Source organism: Pituophis catenifer, unplaced genomic scaffold (assembly GCF_029215685.1).
Source record: "Pituophis catenifer annectens isolate HBS135680 unplaced genomic scaffold, rPitCat1.0.hap2 SCAF_4, whole genome shotgun sequence".
NCBI lineage: Eukaryota > Metazoa > Chordata > Lepidosauria > Squamata > Colubridae > Pituophis > Pituophis catenifer.
In genome coordinates, this window is record NW_027256884.1 from 65,733,456 (window position 1) to 65,754,242 (window position 20,787).

General features: G+C 44.6%; 1 protein-coding gene across 1 annotated transcript in view; it reads right to left on the minus strand.

Annotated features, from left to right (window-relative positions):
* The window catches only part of CFAP47 (cilia and flagella associated protein 47), a 525,834-nt gene that overhangs the window by 272,275 nt on the left and 232,772 nt on the right, over nt 1-20,787 (minus strand). The window contains 1 exon segment of the mRNA XM_070944210.1: nt 4,152-4,345. Coding sequence (XP_070800311.1) covers nt 4,152-4,345 — 194 coding nt within the window.

Here is a 20,787-nt window from a genome sequence, read left to right on the forward strand (position 1 = left end):
CAACTGCAATTGTACTGTAACCGGGTTGATTACTTTTACTATTGGAAATGGCCCTATGAATTTCGGCCCCAGTTTTCTGGTCGGGAGTCTGAGTCTCAAGTACTTGGTGGAGAGGTAGATCTTTTCCCCCACTTGGAACGGTCTCTGGGGGGTCTCGGTGCTTATCTGCTTGTTTCTTATAAGACCGTGCTGCCTTGTCTAACGCCCTCTTGACATTCTCCCAGGTTTCTCTTAGCATTGCCATCCATTCGGTCAAAGTAACTGAGGAAGGAGGCTCCCTCGGGTACTCTGGCATGGGGACAAAATCGATGCCACTCACTATCTTAAATGGGGTTAGTCCTGTACTACTGTGGACAGCATTGTTATATGCGACCTCAGCAAACGATAAGAGGTCCGCCCAGTTCGATTGTTGGTAGTCAATGTAGCACCTCAGGTACTGCTCTATCATGGCATTCAATCTCTCCGCCCCCCCATTGGTGCTCGGGTGAAACACTGAGCTGAGGCCTTTGGATGATCCTATGGATCGAAGGAATTCCCTCCAGAACTTCGCTGTAAACTGGACCCCTCGATCAGAGATGATTCTTCTGGGTACTCCGTGCAGGCGGTAGATGTGTTTTACGAACAGTTTGGCCAATTGGCGGACTGAGGGTAGTCCGCTGCAGGGTATGAAATGTGCCTGTTTGGAGAACAAGTCTATTACAGTCCCGATCACTGTGCTTCCGCTGCTCCTCGGCAGTTCAACTATGAAGTCCATAGCAATCTCCTCCCATGGCCTTGACGGTTCAGCTACTGGCTGCAGCAGCCCCGGGGGCCTTTCTGGTCGGGTTTTCATCGTGGCACAGATGGTACAACTTTTTACATAGTTGTCCATGTCTTTTCTCATGTGGGGCCACCAAAACTGTCTCCGAGCTAAGTGCAGAGTCTTTAGGAAGCCAAAATGTCCCGCTGGTTTAACGTCGTGACTTCTCTTGAGGATTAAGGTGTGCAAGGTGTCTGGGACATAAAGTTTCATCCCTCTCCATGCTAGGCCATCTCTCTTTGTCAAGAGATGTTGATTGTCTCGGAACCAGGGGTCCACCAATGTTTCTGCCTTGAGCCTTGTCATTAGGTCACTCGTGGGCTGGCCCTGCTGGTCTTGATGCTGCTGTCTGGTGGTTACTTGGCCCACTCCTTGGGCAGAAGGGATGATGGGATTCACTATCTGCTCACGTTCACTGTTGTATTGAGGCATTCGGGAGAGGGCATTGGCCAGAAAGTTCTTCCCCCCTGGGATGTGCTTCAGCTTGAAGTTGAAACAATTGAAGTATTGGGCCCACCAGACTTGTCTGGGCGATAACTTCCGTGGGGTCTTGAGAGCCTCTAGGTTTTTGTGGTCAGTGCAGACCTCAAATGGTGTCTGGCCTCCTTCTAGCAGGTGTCACCAGGTTAATAGCGCCCATCTCACCGCGAACGCTTCCTTCTCCCATGCCGCCCATCGTCTTTCTGTGTTGGTGAGTTTGCGGGATGTGTAGGCGCAAGGTTGCAGGTCCCCGGCTGTTCTTTTGGAGTAGGACTGCCCCTACTGCTACATCGCTGGCATCTGCTTGGATGACGAAGGGTTGTTCGGGGTCAGGATGCTTCAAGACCGGTTCTTTTGCAAACATTTGTTTTGGTGTCTCGAATGCCTGTTGGCAGGCCGAGTCCCATTGTAGAGGCTGTCCCGGGCGGGGTTTCGTTGTCGGACTTCCTGTCTTTAGGAGGTCCGTCAGAGGTTTGGCAATTCTTGCAAAGGAGGGGATGAATTGCCTGTAGAAGTTCGCGAACCCCAGGAAGCTTTGTAGTTGCCTGCGGGTGCGCGGGGGTCGCCAGTCTAGGACTGATTGTACTTTAGCTGGGTCCATCTCTATCCCCTCATTTGACACTCGGTAACCTAAATAGTCCAGACGCGATCGGTGGAACTCGCATTTTGACAGTTTGACATAGAGGTTCACTTTCAGCAGTTTTTCCAGCACTTTGCGTACAAGGGGTATGTGTTCGTCTATGGTCTCCGTGTAAATAAGAATGTCATCTAGGTAAACGAGGACCCCTTTGTACAGGTGGTCATGCAGAACTTCGTTTATCAATTGCATGAACATGGCTGGGGCTCCCTGTAGCCCAAATGGCATCACCTTGAATTGGTAACTTCCCAGGGGGCAGTTGAACGCTGTCTTCCACTCGTCTCCTTCCCTGATGCGCACTCGGTAGTAGGCTTCGCGGAGGTCTAGTTTGGTGAAAATCTTCCCTTTGGCCAGGTGAGCTAGCATGTCCTTCATGAGGGGGAGGGGGTATAAGTTGTGTACGCAGACTGCATTGATTCCCCGAAAGTCAACTACCAGACGCATAGAGCCATCTTTCTTCTCTTTGAAGAGGACCGGTGCTGCGACCCGTGGTTTGACTGGCTCAATGAAGCCCCTTCGTAGGTTTTTGTCTATGTAGTTCTGCATTTCTTGCATTTCACGGGGTGTCATAGCATACAATTTAAGTTTAGGAAGTTTCACCCCAGGGATGATTTCGATGGCACAGTCGGAATCGCGGTGGGGAGGTAGGATGTCGCACTCGGTCTAAAGCTAAATACCTGTGCTAGGTCTTGGTAGTCTGCCAATCTTTAAGGAAATCTTTCTTTAATTGAGCACACTAGATCATGACTCCGCGCGGACAAGACTGACCTTTTGCCCCCCAATCCCTCCCTTTCCGATCCCCAAATCTCTGCTTCTCATTGGCTATCTTCCAAGTCATTCTTCAGACTCCTTTTCTCATCATCTCCCAGGAATGTGCCCCCTCCCCTCATTTCCACGACAACCCGACTTCAAAGGGATTTGGCAGGCAAAAGTTTCAGAGTTTATCTCTCGCTCTCCTATGCTCTCTATGCCAGCGTTGAAACGCTGACAGCTTTGTGTGCTTGCAAAGGGGACACTTTGAAATGGACCTAATCGCTCTGTTTCAAAGCGTTACCTTTGCAAGGACATGAACCTTTGAGTCTCCGTCATTTCTCCATCTTGGCAAAAAGTTTTTGGTCACCTATTGGGTGCTTGGGAACAGAGCGATCTGCTCTGGAGAAATGATGGAGACTCAAAGCTTTGTATGCTTGCAAAGGGGAGGGTAGAGGCAGAGGTGATTCCAATGCGCCACCTGTTCTGTCCCACCATCTCTTGGCTTGGCTGAGGCCATGCCAAACAGGTGCCCTCACAGGGCATTGGGATCGCCTGCCTCCCCCATTCCCCATGCCTCTGCCTGCTCCACCTGCTGCCGGTGCCATCGCACAAGCCTCCTGCGAGCCTCCTGTGAGTCAGGCAGCTGCACAGTATGTCCACATTGCCTGTCTTCTCCCCCCACCTCTGCCTCCATGCTCAGAATTAATGGTATTTGCATTGCACCAAGGAGGCCTAGAGTTTGGTCCGTTGCAGCCGCAGGCAAGCAGACAGTGAGATGGAAAGGGCGGGGCCAGTGGTAGCTGTGCTCCCACTTCCATTAGCCCCCGCGCTTGCTGTCTCCTGCACTTAAAAAACATAAGACCTCCCCAAAATAAGCCTGAGTGCTTATTTTCAAGCCCAAAAGAAAATAATATCGGGTCTTATTTTGGGGTAAACCTGATTTTGGATATTTTTACTTTTACATAAACTGCTAAGTTATTTTTCTTGTAATTGGTAAAATAACAAAAATATTTACTCTGAAAGATGTTAACATCTTATATTGACAGAAGAAAGGGAAGAGAGAGGAGCTGATATAAAATATTGTATAGTTAGATGTGCTGAAATGTGATTAGAAACAACATGAATGAGAATTAAAAGTTTAAACTCATAGAAAATATATGGTTTGAATAAATCTATATTGGAGTGAGTTATACAATAAATAAATCAATATATTGCTAGAATGATTTCACAGTTTAGTTAAAATCAGACAGTTTATGTTTTGAATGCAATAAAGAAAAGAGATAAAAGTTTCCTCCTGCTGCTACAATAAACATGTTAGTTAACTCCCTTAACTAAGTACTAATTATAGGAAAAAGCTTTAAAATGTGTAACATAATTGTATTTTAGTTTATTAATTTTCCAGAATAGTATCTTAACTGCAATAATATTTAATTTATTTAATATAAGCCATATTTAACTTTTATAAAGTAAAAAAAGACATACTATTGGAATGTCCTGTATCGCTGCTTGATATGCTGGAGTTACAAACTCTAGTTCAGCCTCAAAGGTATCAGTGTTCACTACACATTCTATCTTAAAGAGGCGGGCATCATATTTAGACTCGAGAAGGATATGGCAAGGATATCGGCCAGCATACCAGGGCTTAAAGGTTAGAGGAAGTTCAATTGTATCATCTTCTGTAGAGGGAAAAAGTGCTTTTAAATTCCATACTTAAGCATAAACATTTCTGGAATGCATGAAACTTTATTAGAAGTGCACTTTAGATGCACCTTATGCATCTGGCTGGAATATATGAAAATGGAACAAAATTTGACACATATTCAAAGTCACAATTTGAATATGCAGAATACTGTTGAAATTAGTCTTAACAGATTTTACTGTTGTTTTCCAATGCTCCTTTATGTTTATTGTTACAGGTAGTCCTCAACTTACTACCATAATTGGGACTAGAATTTACCATGGTAGTTAACCAAATCAGGTGATTATTAACCTAAGCTGGCTTCCTCAATTGATTTTGCTTGGAAGACTGCTGAGAAGGTTGCAAATCATGATCACCTGACCACAGGACATTGCAATTGTCATAAATGTGAGCTAGTTGCCAAGCACCCAAATTGCAATCATATGTTGTGGTGAAACAGCTGTAAGGCCCAGAATGGATCATAAGAAGCTTCTTCTGAAGCCACTATAACTTCAAACCATCATTAAACAATTGTAAATCAATTATTATCAGTATAAGTTGTTGTAGACTGAGGCTAATATAATAATATTGTTTAGTGAAATCCTAATCAATATTTGAACATAAAAAGATTTCTTGCATAAAGCACATTTGACCAATTTCTCTGAATATCAATCAAATACCAGCACAATGACTTAATCAGCGGGAAATATACCATTAGATTCCTGTTTCAAAAATGACAGTGATGATCCAAAGGTAGAAATCACAATAGCTGGGAAGAGGGAGACACAAATAATATGGTTGCAGTGATTAAGTTCTGCTGTAGAGGTAGGATCAGTGGTGGGATTCAGCCAATTCGTACCACTTCGGAACAACCGGTTGTTAACTTTCTGAGCAGTTTGGCACACTGGTTGTTGGAAGAAATCATTAGGGCAGAGAACCGGTTGTTAAATTACCTGAATCCCACCACTGGGTAGGATGTATATACAAAGCTACCAAAATGCAGCAAGGAATTTATATGGACTTTGAGACTGAAAAGTTTGCTTAATAGCATACATTAATGGGATTTCTATTCATAATTAAGACCATGAAAAATTTAGGATCTCAGTACCATGTAGTTCAATGTACAATTATCCCATTACAAAAATATAAACAATGACTTGAAATGCTTTTGTGAAAATGGTCTCACTGGAGATAGCAGCATTACAGTATAGGAAAAAAAACTAACAAGTCATATTAATGTTATGGAAAACCTGTACTGAAAAATACCTTATTGATCGATATAAGCAAATTATAATTTGTTCATTGAGAAAAAAGGTGTTAAAGTATTTATTTATTTTATTTATTTTATTGAATTTCTATACCGCCCTACTCCCGAAGGACTCAGGGCGGTGCACAGCCATGAAGTAAAACACATAAATATACAAAATTTAAAATCGAATAAAACGGATTAAATAAATTTGGCTGAATTAATACCCATTTAAAAATACCCATTTTAAAATCCATTAAAATTTAGAATTTACATTTAAAAGGGAGAAGATTTAGGCGAGGCCAGCTTGATGAAATAAAAGCGTCTTCAACTCGCGGCGGAAGGTGCGCAGATCCGGAATCCTCCGTATCTCTGGGGGGAGCTCATTCCAGATCGTCGGTGCCCCCACAGAGAAGGCTCTCCCCCTAGGGGCCGACAGCCGACATTGTTTGGCCGACGGCACCTGGAGGAGCCCCTCTCTGTGGGAGCGTACTGGTCGGTGGGAGGCTGATGATGGTAGTAGGCGGTCCCGTAAGTAACCAGGTCCCAAGCCAAGTACACATTTCCTTTAACAATTATTTATATCCAGAAGACAAATATAAAGATGAGCCATTTTTTTATATTTGTTCTATGAATCAGAAACAAGTTTACTAGACTGGGTAAATCACCAGCAGGAAAAGTTAGCATTTTCTGCCTCAGCATCAGAAACTATTGAGAAAAAAACAAGATTAGGTTCCTGCACCATTGCTCTAAACTTAGAAGGAGCATGCTTCATGTCTCATAATTAAATTTATGTAAATTTTGGGGCCTCAGAGAGGTGTCATTTCTGTAGCTGTGCTTGTCTATTTAGGAAAGCCCTAAAATAGTGGGTTTTTTTAACAGACCTCAGTATAGGAGAGTATACCTCTACACTAGTACTGGAATTTTATTCCTTGTTATACATCACCTAGAGCCATGTGGACAACTGGGCAAGTTATACATTGAAAAAATAAATACACAAATTTATTTGACTGGGACTATCCATATAGTCCTGTAGTCATGTAACTATCCAGTTGTAATGGTATATGGAAATGGCCTTGGGAGGAAGGAGGAAGATTCACAGCCTAGGCTACAGTCTGATAACAGTCTTATCATATATACTGCGATCGAAGAGGCGATCGCGCGCAAAGTGCACGCACAAAGAGAACCAGTAGTAAAGCCGGTTAGAACCCACCCCTGTACCACTTCATATATATATATATATATACCACTTAACAGTGCTTTACAGCCCTCTCTAAGCGGTTTACAGAGTCAGCATATTGTCCCCAACAATCTGGGTCCTCATTTTACTGACCTCGGAAGAATGGAAGGCTAAGTGAGCCAGTGAGATTCAAACTGCCAAACTGTTGTAAATGACCACACACAGAGAGGTTGAGGAAATATGTGGTAACTTTATTGTCTTACATAGTAACATTATATAGTTTGTTACTTTCAAGTTACAGCGTACTTTGCAGAATATCATTGGCTCACAGAATCTTCCAGGTAACTGAAATCATAGGTTAATCATTACTGCTTTGCTTAAGCACTTCTAATATTTAGCTATAATTAAAATCTAACACACATCCCACTTCCTCTCCTCCTGTTCCTCTTGTTTACAGAGTTAGGGTCTTTATCTTCTAATGTCATTTCCTGGCACTTACGTGCAAGTAACCTTCCTTATCTGAGGTTTGCCATCCAAGATAGGAAAATCCCTGCACATATGCAGACTGCAGATTCCTACACCAAACTGCAGGCAGCCAGCAGCCAGCAAAAGTAGCCTGCAATACTGCATTCTAACCACTGTGCCACCATGGCTGATAATAGACAGCTCAGTCTGCAGATGGGGTGAAAACCTAGGAAAAGTTTTAGAAAGGATCCTACTAGTTTTTAGAGACTAAAATGATGAGACCAGAAATACTTTCAGGCTTGCCAGATTCTTACAATAAAGTAGGATTAGTTCATCTGGATGTGTTTCTTATCTGGACTATCTTGCAAGGCTGAAATCAGTTCATCCAATTGGTATCCAATAACCTGAATTATGAAAGAAAACTAGAACTAGATAGTAAAAGAATACCTCTGAATTTGTAAGATCTGACTAAAACTGCAACTTCTACCGATCAAATCAAGACTCACGGAATAGATATGTAGGTAAAAGACTACCTTGAGTTGAGTAAATGCTCCATAGGGGGCTCTGATTGTGTCTCTGTCTATCTGTTACGAGCCAAACAGAAGCACCAACTCACTGTGCTTGGAACTGGAGTTAGTGTCCCAATTTAACAATGACGTTCAGCAGAGAGGAACCGGAAGCATCGCGGTGATACTGGCTGGGAAATAGTGAAGCTCTGATGGGCTTCGCAAAAACCCAGCCAAACAAACCGCTGTTGGGAGGTCTTCAGACCGGAACCATCTTGGAGGGACAGGGGAGAGAGAGAGGTGTCTCAAAAGACCAAAGATGAGCAGGCAAGTTCCTCGGAAGGTCAGAGACAGCTCTTTGATCCAACGTTGGGGGAGGCAGCCATTATGTCTGCTACAAAATGGGGCAACCAGATTAAGATGTGAGCAAGAGTCGAGATTGAACAGAGTATTGTTACCGGGTGAGTAATTGGTCATCTCACAGGTAGGAAGAAAAAAATTTTAAAAGCTTGAAAGAAGTCCCAATGACTAATTAGCGGCTAATTGGCACTCGGGAAATTAAGTGAAGGAAAAAAAGGAACTTTAAAACTAAAACTAAAGCCTTAAAAGGAACCTTTCACCGGGACTTAAAACTGGATTTGGATGAAATTAAATCAAGACAATAAAAAAGGAGATAGAGAAGTATTCTTTAAACAACAAAAGGATTTAATTCAGAGAAGAGGAAATAATCATTTTTGATGGATTTACAAATGGATATTTTGTGGCTGGAGGATTTGTGAATTGGAGAGAGACATCTGCTGGTGGAAACAAAGTATTGTACTAAGCTTATTTATATCATCGTGAGAAAATTCTGAAAATACTGTAGGAGTGTTTTGTTTATATAACTAGAACATGATTGCAAGAGGAGCGGAGAGAACAAACACTGAAATTGGAATAGCTCAAATGAATGTTTGAATTGGACACTATCTGGAAAGAAAAAAAAGAAAAAAGAAAAAAGAGACACTACATGGACTTTGAATTTGAATTATATGCAAAGGAATAATAAATTTAAAAACCCTTGCCTTTTAAATTGATAACATGGAGAATTGGAAAGGAAATGAATGAAAATGAAGATACAGATGATTACACTGAGAGTAACAGTGACAGAATAAAAAAGATGATTACACTGGGATTAACAGTGACAGAATAAAAAAGATTACACTGAGATTAACAGTGACAGAATAAAAAAGTTGATTACAGTGGGATTAACAGTGACAGAATAAAAAAGATGATTACACTGGGATTAACAGTGACAGAATAAAAAAGAAGATTACACTGGGATTAACAGTGACAGAATAAGAAAGATGATTACACTGGGATTAACAGTGACAGAATAAAAAAGATGATTACACTGAGATTAACAGTGACAGAATAAAAAAGATGATTACACTGGGATTAACAGTGACAGAATAAAAAAGATGATTACACTGGGATTAACAGTGACAGAATAAAAAAGATGATTACACTGGGATTAATAGTGATAGAATAAAAATGGATAAAGGGGAATATATTTCAAAAAGGAAGAGAAGAGAAAGAAATGGGGAAGAAAAAGGAGGAGAAGAAGGCAAGGGAATGGGAGAAAGGGAGGAAAATGTCAAGAAATGGAATTGTGGAGAAATTAAAAGAAAATAGTTAGGAGATAGTAAAAAGGAATTTAAAAGATGAATATGCTAATTGAAGAGAAGGATGTTAACTCTAGAAATTATATGTGAAAAGCAATTTAGAAGGAATATACAGATTATTGTAAAAGGGATATAACTAAAGATAAAATGAAATGTGAATAAGTAAAAAAGAAGAAATACATTATTTAATGTAAAATAGATCAGTAGATGCAATGTGAAAGACAGATTGGACTATATATTTTGTTGTTGGAAGATGTACAAATTTGAGAGAAATAATAGTAACAAAAGAATTAATCGAAATCAAGGGGGGAAATTGAAATGTAAAATTGAATAAAATGGAAATGTTAATAAATGATGCAAATAAAAATAAAACAATACATGTAAGAAATAAAATAGAAGAAAGATATTGTTAAGGATTGGAAGGTTATACTAGCAAAGGATTTAAGATAAAAATTAAGATCAATTTCTGCTTCTGCCTTCAAAATGGCCGCTGCGTGTTGAGCCTCTGCCGAGGGTGAGCGATCTTTGGCTAAACAGGACTGTTGGGGGTGTTGTTTATTACCCCCCCCCGACATGGACGGTGAGAGGATTTACCAGTGGACCGGAGGGGTCATCATGAGTCCTTGAAACGGCTCGCTGTCGCTGTTATTGCCTGGGTGAAGGCGAGGGCGAGGCTGCCTGGGCAAGACCAATGGCTGCGGCGGGCCTCAGCGAATTGCAAATGGCATCCGGCCTCTCGGCGTTGGAATTCGGCAGTTGGCGATGGCGCTGCGAGGCCTTGGAGAGGCTGGAGCGGCGGAGTCGGCGGGCTGGGTCGTTGAGAGGTCGAGGAGTGAGGTTGGCGTGGGCCCTCTCCAGGAGTGTCGGAGAGGGTCACCTGGGAAGTCTGCGGGGGTCTCGCGCCGGCTGGACGAAGGGGGCGAGAGCCGGAGTGGCGGAGCCGAAGGGAGTTGGAGGTGGCTCACTGGCTCGGGTCTTACTCCACTAGTCCGATGGCGATGACGAGACCTGCTGTACCCATGGGATAACAAAGGGACCGCCTCTGCTCTCTGCTGGTTGCTGCCGGGACTACAAGCTGGAGCAACATCGGCTGTGCCTATTGTTTTTTTTTTCTGGGCACTCCCGGACATGAGGGTTCTTTGGGGTATTAACCCTATATGACTTCTCTACCCCCCCCCCCGAGAGGGTTGTTGAACCCTGGGCCCCTTAGTTTCATCTGGGGACCCCGCCCAGGACTAGCAATCAGTGAGCTGGGACTTGGACTTGGACGGCTGGGAAGGCGCTCATTTTTTCTCCTCCATGGAACTGGCTTGTCTTGGGTGGGGATTCCCACTGCCATGAGAGGGCAGTTGTGGTCCTACACACCGAATCGGCCATGCAGGGGTGGGAGCTCTGAAATGGTGAGAATACCACCGGACAGAACTCCCAGTGGACTTCAGGATGCCGTTGTGATGAGAGGACAACGGTGGTTACCAGCTATGCCTCCCAGGTGTTGTGAGGGGACGCCTGGGAGGAAGTTCCCGATGTTTGGAAGAATCTTAGCCAGTTCCTAGCCCACTATTAACATCTCCTGTTTGCCATTCTTCACACCCTCTTCTATGGTTGTCTATGGCTCCACGATTATATTCAAGATCGGACTTATGGGCTTTTAGGAATACCCCCCATTCCTGGAAGTGGCCCACTGGCCTGGCTAAGAAATACCTCAAAGACGGATCCTGGGATCCCGAGAGGTGGCACGAAGGCGTTGGGGATTTTAAGAGTTCTTTATATGCATTTTTAATTCGTTTTTTAAGGGGTGGGAGGGAGAATGTAATGACCGGGGTGGGTTTGGGGGGTAACCCACAGGTGTCGGGGAGGCCGGGGGGGCTAGTTCCTATATTGGGAAGGGCGTTTCCATCAGCATTGTGGGTGGGAGGGGCAGATACGGCGGGAGCCGGGGGCCATATCGTGTTAGGGGAGGGCGCACTCGCTGTCTGCTGGCGATTGCATGCTCCAGCCCTCAATGCTTGTCTCGCACCCCGGGTTGTTCAGATCCTCAGGTCCTGGGCCTCCGGTTGATGTTGTGCAATGCCAGGTCCAAGGTAAATAAAGCCCCCCTCATTTGTAATCTGGTTCTGGAGGGGGGTGCGGACCTGGTATGTATTACGGAGACCTGGTTGGGCCAGGAGGGGGGGTCCCCCTCATTGAGATATGCCCTCCGGGCTTCTATGCATTCCATCAGCCGAGATCCCAGGGGAGGGGTGGGGGGGTGGCGGTTCTGGTAAAGGAAGGTCTCGCCCCAAGGGAGGCCACTGTACCTCAGATAGCTGGATTTGAGTCCCTCCTTGTGAAGTGGGGACAAGGGAGGCAGATGGGCTTGCTGATTATGTACCTGGCTCCCTGCCACATGTCGGCAGCCCTGCCCGAGCTCCTCAACGTGATTGCCGAGGTGGCGGTGGAGACCCCAGGCTTATGGTCATGGGGGACTTTAACCTGCCATCTGTCAGCAAAGCGTCTGAGGCGGCTCGGGAGTTCATGGCTTCCATGATGGCCATGGACCTGACCCAATTAATTCATGGGCCCACTCACACGGGAGGACCCACTCTGGACTTGATTTTTGTCTCTGGACAGTGGATGAATGATCTCGAGATAGGGGAGTTAGTGATTGAGCCCTTGTCATGGTTGGATCATTCCCTTCTTAGGCTTGACTTTCTAACTGCCACACCCTGCCGCAGGGAGGCGGAACAGACCAGATGGTTCTGCCCCAGGCACTGATGGATCCTGATAGGTTCCAGATGGAGCTTGGGCCATTTCCTGAGGCTCTGACTCATGGCTTGGCTGAGGAGCTGGTGGTCGCCTGGGATAGGGCGGCCGCTGACGCTTTGGACTGAGTTGTGCCTGTGCGGCCTCTGACCTGTCGCCGAGTCTACCTGGCTCCTTGGTTCTCCGAGGAGCTGAGGGAGATGAAGCGCCAGAAAAGACGCCTAGAGAGCAGTTGGAGATCTAGTCGCTCCGAATCCGACCGAACACTGGTAAGATCTCATATTAAGACTTACCTAGTGGCAATAAAAGCAGCAAAATGTAACTATTTTTCCGCTCTTATCGCATCGGCAGATAATCGCCCAGCCGCCCTGTTTAGGGTGACCCGCTCCCTCCTCCATCTGGGAGCGCGGGAGGATCCCTTGCAGGGTCGTGCTGAGGATTTTGTCCAGTATCTGCATGATAAAATCACTCAGATTCGGGAAGGCTTGGTCTCTGACTGGGTAGGCACAGACGGGATGATGGGTGCTGGTCTTGAGACTGCCATTTGGGAGGAGTTTGACCCTGTTGCTCCTGAGGACGTGGACAGGATACTGAGGCGGCTGAACGCAACCACATGTTTATTGGACCCGTGTCCCTCCTGGTTGGTGCTGGCCTTCCGAGAGGTTACGTGAGGCTGGCTCCTGGGGATTATCAACGCTTCCTTGAGTGAGGGTGTCTTGCCATCCGCCTTGAAAGAGGCGGTGGTGAGGCCCCTCCTCAAGAAGCCTGCTCTGGATCCGGCTGTTTTGGCTAACTACCGTCCGGTCTCCAACCTTCCCTTCTTGGCGAAAGTTGTTGAGAGTGTGGTGGCGCGACAGCTTCCTGGGTGCCTGGATGAAGCTGTCTATCTGGATCCGCTCCAGTCCGGCTTCAGGCCTGGGCACAGCACGGAAACGGCATTGGTCGCGTTGGTGGATGATCTCTGGAGGGCTCGGGATAGGGGTTGCTCCTCTATCCTGGTCCTGTTAGATTTCTCAACGGCTTTTGATACCATCGACCATGGTATCCTGCTGCGCCGGTTGGAGGGGTTGGCAGTGGGGGGGCACCGTTCTGCGGTGGTTCTCCTCCTATCTCTCTGACCGGTCACAGTCGGTGTTGGCAGGGGGGCAGAGGTCGACTCCGAGGCACCTTGTTTGTGGGGTGCCTCAGGGGTCGGTCCTCTCACCCCTTCTGTTCAACATTTATGTGAAGCCGCTGGGTGAGATCATCCGTGGCTTTGGGGTGGAGTTCCATCAGTATGCTGATGATACTCAGCTGTACATCTCCACCCCAGGCCATCCCAACGATGCCCTTGAAGTGATGTCCTGGTGCCTGGAGTCCGTGCGGATCTGGATGGGGAGTAACAGGCTTCGACCCAACCCTTCCAAGACTGAGTGGCTGTGGCTTCCGGTGTCCCGATATAGTAAGCTGGTGCCATCGCTAGCTATTGGGGGCGAGTTATTGGCCCCCACGGACAGGGCTTGCAACTTGGGCATCCTCCTGGATGCACGACTGTCTTTAGAAGAGCATATGACGGCTGTGGCCAGATGGGCTTTTTATCAGGTCCGCCTGATTCACCAGTTGCGTCCCTTTCTGGATCACGACTCCTTACTCACAGTCACTCAGGCACTCGTCACTTCCCGCCTGGACTACTGCAATGCTCTCTACATGGGGCTCCCCTTGAGGAGCACCCAGAGGCTCCAACTGGTGCAGAATGCGGCCGCGCGGGGGATTATGGGAGCGAGGGGGCGCTCCCATGTGACACCTCTCCTGCGTGAGCTGCATTGGCTTCCAGTGGTCTTCCAGGTGCGCTTCAAGGTGTTGGTTACCACCTTTAAAGCGCTCCATGGCATAGGACCTGGGTATTTGCATGACTGCCTTCTGCCGCCGATAGCCTCCCACCGACTAGTATGCTCCCACAGAGAGGGACTCCTCAGGGTGCCGTCAGCCAGGCAATGGTGGCTGGTGACCCCCAGGGGGAGGGCCTTCTCTGTGGCAGCTCCTGCCCTCTGGAACAATTTGCCCCCAGAGATACGAAGGATATCGGATCTCCGGGTCTTTCGCCGTGCCCTGAAAACTTTTCTTTTCCATCAAGCAGGGCTAACGTGAACACACCCCCCCCTTTTTAGCCTTTTTTAGTCTTTTTTAGTTTTTTAGCTTTTAAATTGTCAATGGGTTTTAATTCGAATTGTTTTAAATTTGGGCCAAAGTTATGTAATTCTTTTAATAATTTTAAATTTTGTATTGGTATGTGTTTTAGTTCTGGCTGTGCACCGCCCTGAGTCCATTAGGAGAAGGGCGGTATACAAATTGAATAAAATAAATAAATAAATAAAAATGGAATAAATTGAAATACATTGTTAATAATTAAAAGATAAGGGAAATTTTGAGAAAATAAATGAAAGAAAAGTTGGGGTTGCCTGGACACCATAGTGGAAAATAGAAAATAGAAAATAAATAGAGCAATAGAGAGAGATGGAAGAGGAGTAGAGGGATGGAAGGGAGGAAGAAGGAGAGAGAGGAATGGGAAGAAAGGAAAGAGGGAAGGAAAGAAGGGAGGGGAAATAAGAGTAGGAGAGAGGGTTAGAAAGGGAGAAAGAGGAGAGGGAGAAAGGAAGGGGAAGTAGAGAAGGAGTAGGAGAAGAGGGAAAAAGAAAGTAGAAAAGAAAGAAAGGAGGGAGATGGAAGAGATTGAGAAGAAAGATTGCTGTACAATAAAAAAAGATGAAATGGAAGAAAGACAACCCCAAACATGCATAAATGCACTAGGATAAAGAATGAGTTATTAAAAAATAAAAGAGAATAAATATGAGTTCAAACAGAAAAATTAGAATTTGAGGGCAAATAAAGATGTTGTTTATACAAATAAGCATAGAAGTTTTAAGACACAAGCAAAAAATGTAAAAAGGAAATTTTGGCAAAAATTGTAACTGAGTAAAATGTATTTGAATATGTTAAATTGTATAAGTTATGATATGGCCAATACTCTGTTCATAAAATATGAGGGTGAAAATGAGGGGGGGGGGGGTCAATAAAACTTGATTCAAAAAAAAAAAAACAATGACGTTCAGCAGATACGAGGAGCTCATCCCTGTGTTCTAGCTGTAGTTACCTCACCGAATCCTCTAGGTCCCATTACCCGCCTTAAAACAAGACTTCTGTTTACTAAAGAAGTGGTGACTAAAGGGCATATCCATGTAATTGTTTTGAAAATATATATATACCATTACCATTGCTAGTTTTCATATTGTTTTTAATCTCTTGTACTTTGCTCATGAGTTTCATCAGCTTTATACAATAAATTGCTCCTCCTTCTTGGTCTACTACTTTGTTGCACAATTTTCATTGCTAATTGGTGATTAGAATAATTTCTGATATCTTCACTGGCAAATGGACCTTTTCAAATTAAAATTCAGTCACAAGTTAAGATTTTTACAGCAGACATTTGCAAGCTAGTGGATATAATCATTTTTCAATTTAATAATTTCCTTCACTGAATTATTATTTAAGAAGAAGAATACACCATTATATTATGTCTCCAATGTTACTGACATACTATTACTAGCTATCGGATCACAGATTGCACCTAAAGTGTTCAGATTTATTAGAAAGAAATCAGCCTGATGTCTCCTAAAGGTAAGATTATGACCTGCTAATTCATGAATTACCTTGTTTCTATAGGAGGTTAGCACCCACTCTTCTCCTAGGAAAATGAAATATTCTAGGAAATATTAAAAAGGCAGATTATTATATTTTCCCTAAAGGAGAAACATGTTTCTAAAGACAAACTCAGAGCCTCAACTCCCTTCCCCCCCACCCCCAAGCAGTTATTTTGGTGCCAACCTATCTACAAGACAAAGGCTGGGCCAGCTTATCTACAAAACAAAAGACATGGTCCTCAAGACATGATAGGATTAGCCCTCACTCAAGATCCAAACCAGTACAAAGCCATTAAGCCATAATAGGAATTGCCCAAAGCCCCTTCATTACATCATCACCCAGAAAGATTCAACCAGGCCTGGGACTCAAGACAATTTACAAAGTTACCCCTGCATGGCCCCATGGGAGTCTGATCACCAATCAGAGTACATTTCTTACACAGAAACAGGAAGCTCCAAGACGGGGCCCAAGAGAGGGTATTAATCTCTCCCCCTCTCTCACCTATGTGCTCTTTTTTATCCAGGACCTCAAACCATGTGGTCCTGTCCACCATTAAACCATCTTTCCAAGCAGTCTCCATGTTTCCAGTGTCTTTCTTCCCACTTGGAACTGGACCCAGATGGATATTTCGTCCAACAATTTGGCACCCCAGATAGGACTCCAAGCTAACCTGACCAATGGACCTGGCCCAGGTAAGCCTCCCTTGCCAGCACAGGCTTATTTATTTATTTATTTATTTATTTATTTATTTATTTATTTATTTATTTATTTATTTATTGGTTCGATTTATATGCCGCCCTTCTCTGGAGACTCAGGGCAGCTTACAATACATTAAATAATAGCCTTCATACTTTTGTATATACCTGCTTAGTAGGGCTTTTGGGCCCCCCCAAACGGTGTTCTTTTTTATACAAAGTCAGCTTATTGCCCCCACAAACCGGGTCCTCATTTTACCTACCTTCGAAAGGATAGAAGGCTGAGTCAACCTTGAGCCTGGTGAGATTTGAACTTGCAATAATTGCAGGCAGCTGGTGTTATCTTAACAGTGCTTTAGTCTGCTGCGCCACCAAGGCTCATTGAGTCTGTGGGGGAGTTTTTCTGGACCTTGGCCATTTGGAACAAAGGTTTTAAAGGTGTTTTGAGTGTTGAGCTCAAAGGCTGCTTGGAAAGAAGGTGAGTACCTCTAAATTTTAACTTTAAAAATCCAAAAGGTGAAAGAGAATGTCTGTGAATGCACTTGAGAAAAAAATCCCTTCTCTGCCACAGCTGGATCTTGCTTCCTCTATGCCTTTCCTAACCACAGAAAGCAGATCCTGGAAAGTATAGGAGGTCAGACCCAGAGCGCAAGACCTTCTGTTAAGAAAGGGAGAGAGTGTGTGGGAAGGGGTTGAAAGGCAAGTGAGAGGTTCACTCTTGGATGACTGGCTGAGCATCACTGAGCAGACCCCTATTCTGGAAAGGAGGTACCCATATTCTGAGTAATTTCGGCGGACAGAGTCCTTCCAGGCCATTTGCCTGAAAAACTGAGGGGTTGACCACAGGTTAAAAGGTACCTTCACCTGTTGGGGGCGGTGTATTCTGTGGTTGCGAGGGACCCAAGTAAAAGAAAAGAGAGTGGAGCCTTGGAGTCTTGTCATGGACAGTAGGAAGAGCAGACCAAGAAATGGGAAGCTCAGAGTCTAGGATCCCACTGAAATATCCCTAAGGGAGACTGATGGAGGCCTGGGGTTAGGACAAATTGCCTGTCCAGGCAGGAATGAGGAAGACGCACATGTGCAAGCTATGTGAGAAATGGACTCTGCTCAGGGATGAAGCAAGAAAAACCAATTTGGCTAAATAAAGGTACTTAAGAGAAAAGGGAAATATATAAATAGGAATGTTGAGGGTTTTCTTTAGTTTGTTTTTCTCTTCCTCTCTGTCTTCCATGCAACCATGTGATACATTTGTTAAGATTTGTGCCTTCCTTAATTTAACTGAGATTTATGGTGGGAATGACCAGTGTGTGTAAACCTGAGAGTTCTATTTTCCTCTCTTTTTCCTCCTTGTTTTTGTTTTTGTGTTTGTGTATGTCTAAGTCTTTGTGTGCCCTCGAGGTAATTGTAACTGTTAAATGTATCTGATCCCTAGAGACAAGAATTTTAAATTATTAGAGAGAAAAAAAGTTGAAGCAATGAAAGAGGGTGGGAGAGAAAAAATAAAGAGAGAGCCTTTGCCCTATGTTTGTCTGGCCAACAAGAACAGAGTAAAGGGAACTTTTCATTTCATTTCATTTTTTTCTCCTTCCCTCTCTGTACCCTTAAGTACAGCCCAAGTTTATGAGGAAACGTTTTAAATTCATTTACAATAACATTTTCATTCTTGCATTTACTGTGTGTTTAAGTGATTTTATCTGTCCATCCTTTTTCTGAAGCATGTGAATCCAATTTCTCTTCCTTCCTCGTCTGTGATGTCTCCGTTTTGTTATAATTGCTTTATCTGTTTAATAACTGTAGTATTGATTGGGTTTTTTCCCTCAAACTCTGCCTGCAAGTTATCTACCCATCAACACTTCAGCCCCCCCCCCATCTCTAATACTTTTACAATGCCTTTCCTGGGAAGATTACCCACAAAGGGGGGAGGGGGCCTTGTTCTCATGTCTTTCAGTCCTGCACAGATGATTCTGCAACCTGTAGAAGCAGATCACGCTGATCCAGATGCTGCCTCAAGAGGAGACATTCCATCCATTTGAGCCAGAAATTGGGTTTGGGTCCAGTCACCCACCTGAAAGCCATCACAGCAACCAGAGTGGAGCAGACTTCCCAAGACTGACTGACCACCTTTACCACCAGGTGAAGCCTAATGCTACCCAGCAGACATAAAAGAATGGACCCTGAGGTGGACAAGTAAAGACTAAAAGACTCTTTTCAATCCCCAGAAGACAGCTTCTCATTTCTTACACAGGAACTTGTGTAAGAAGTTTCTTACACAGGACATTACACAGGACACAAATTTCTATTTTGTCTTCAAGTTATTATCCTCATAGGCTATCTCTCACAAAAACACTCACATTTGTCAATTAAAGAAGCAATACAACTAATTTCCATATTCCTGGCTCATAAATACATTTTGCTTGAATGAGATTATAACTGTCTCTTTCCATTTAAACAGGAGCACATAAAATATCCAAATTAAAACAAATGCTAATATTTCAATATAAGAGTGTTTTAATACAATGTTCACTTAATTTGCCTAAAGATAAGAGCAATTTTTGACACAGTTAATATGTTGAAGCAAATAAATTTCATTAATAATTTATAGAGGATACATCTTTATCATCAATGTAAGTTTAATACAATTTTTCTAACCCCATATTTTATGTTTCTCCCAATGTTTATAAAAAAATTAAGTATTCATTTTTAATAGGGCTTAATGCTTTTAGTTACATGCCAAAGCACATTTGGTTACATTCCAGAAGTAACTACCATGTTCCCAGTTGCCAAATGAACACTGGTAGCTGGAAATATGGTGACCACTTCCAAAGTCTGTGCAATGAATCAATCCTTTCCAGTGTTGTAGGCCTGGAACTCTTCAAAAGATAAGTGAGGAGAGTATGCGACTTGATGCGGTGGGAAACCATAATGGGCAGGATCCATTGCAGTTGTATATCAGATAATGCCTTTACCTTGCTGATACTTGTGAAAATATGACAATTAAATCACATAGGGGGACACACTCTGGACTTGATTTTTGTCTCTGGTCAGTGGTAGAATGATCTTGGTAGAGGGGATCTAGACATTAAACCCTTGTCATGGACAGATCATTCGCTCCTTCACTTGGACTTTCCAGCCGCTTCCCCCCGCCGCAGGGAGACAGAACCGACCAGATGGCTCCGTCCCAGGCGCCTGATGGATCCCGAAAGGTTCCTGACGGAGCTTGGGCCGTTTCCTGAGACCCTGGCACACAACCCCACTGTAGACCTGGTGGCCGCCTGGGAGAATGTGGCCGCCAGAGCTTTGGACCGTGTCGTGCCTTTGCGGCCTCTGACCCAATGCCGATCTCAATTGGCTCCTTGGTTCTCCGAGCAGCTGAGAGAGATGAAGCATCGGAAAAGATGCCTAGAGAGCATTTGGAGGACTAGTCGATCCGATTCTGACTGGATACTGGTGAGGTCTTATATCAAGACCTACCTAGTGGCGATAAAAGCGGCAAAATCTAACCATTTTCCCACTCTTATCGCATCTGCAGAGAACCGCCCAGCCGCTCTGTTTAGGGTGACCCACTCCCTTCTTCAGGAAGAAGTGCGGGAAGATCCCTTGCAGCGTCGAGCTGAGGATTTTGTGTAATTCCTGCATGATAAAGTCGCTCGGATTCGGGAAGCTTGGACTCCGACTGGATGAGTCCAGGGGAGGAGACGAGGGTAGGTCTTGAGAATATTATCTGGGAGGAGTTTGATCCTGTGGCTCCCGAGGATGTGGACAGGGTTCTGGGTAAGATTAGTGCCGCCACATGTTTATTGGACCCGTGTCCCTCCTGGTTGGTACTGGCCTCCCGGGAGGTTACACAAGGCTGGCTCCAGGGGATTATAAGTGCTTCTCTGAGTAAGGGTGTCTTTCCCGCCATCTTGAAAGAGGCAGTGGTGAGGCCCCTCCTCAAGAAGCCTTCCCTGGACCCAGCTGAATTAGCTAACTACCGTCCGGTCTCCAACCTTCGTTTTGTGGCAAAGGTTGTTGAGAGTGTGGTGGCACGACAGCTTCCCTGGCACCTGGATGAAGCTATCTATCTGGACCCGTACCAGTCGGGCTTCAGGCAGGGGTACAGCACAGAAATGGCATTGGTCACTTTGGTGGATGATCTCTGGAGGGCTCGGGACAGGGGTTGCTCCTCTGTCCTGGTCCTATTAGATCTTTCAGCGTCTTTTGATACCATCGACCATGGTATCATGCTGCAACAGTTGAGGGGGTTAGTAATAGGGGGCACCATTTT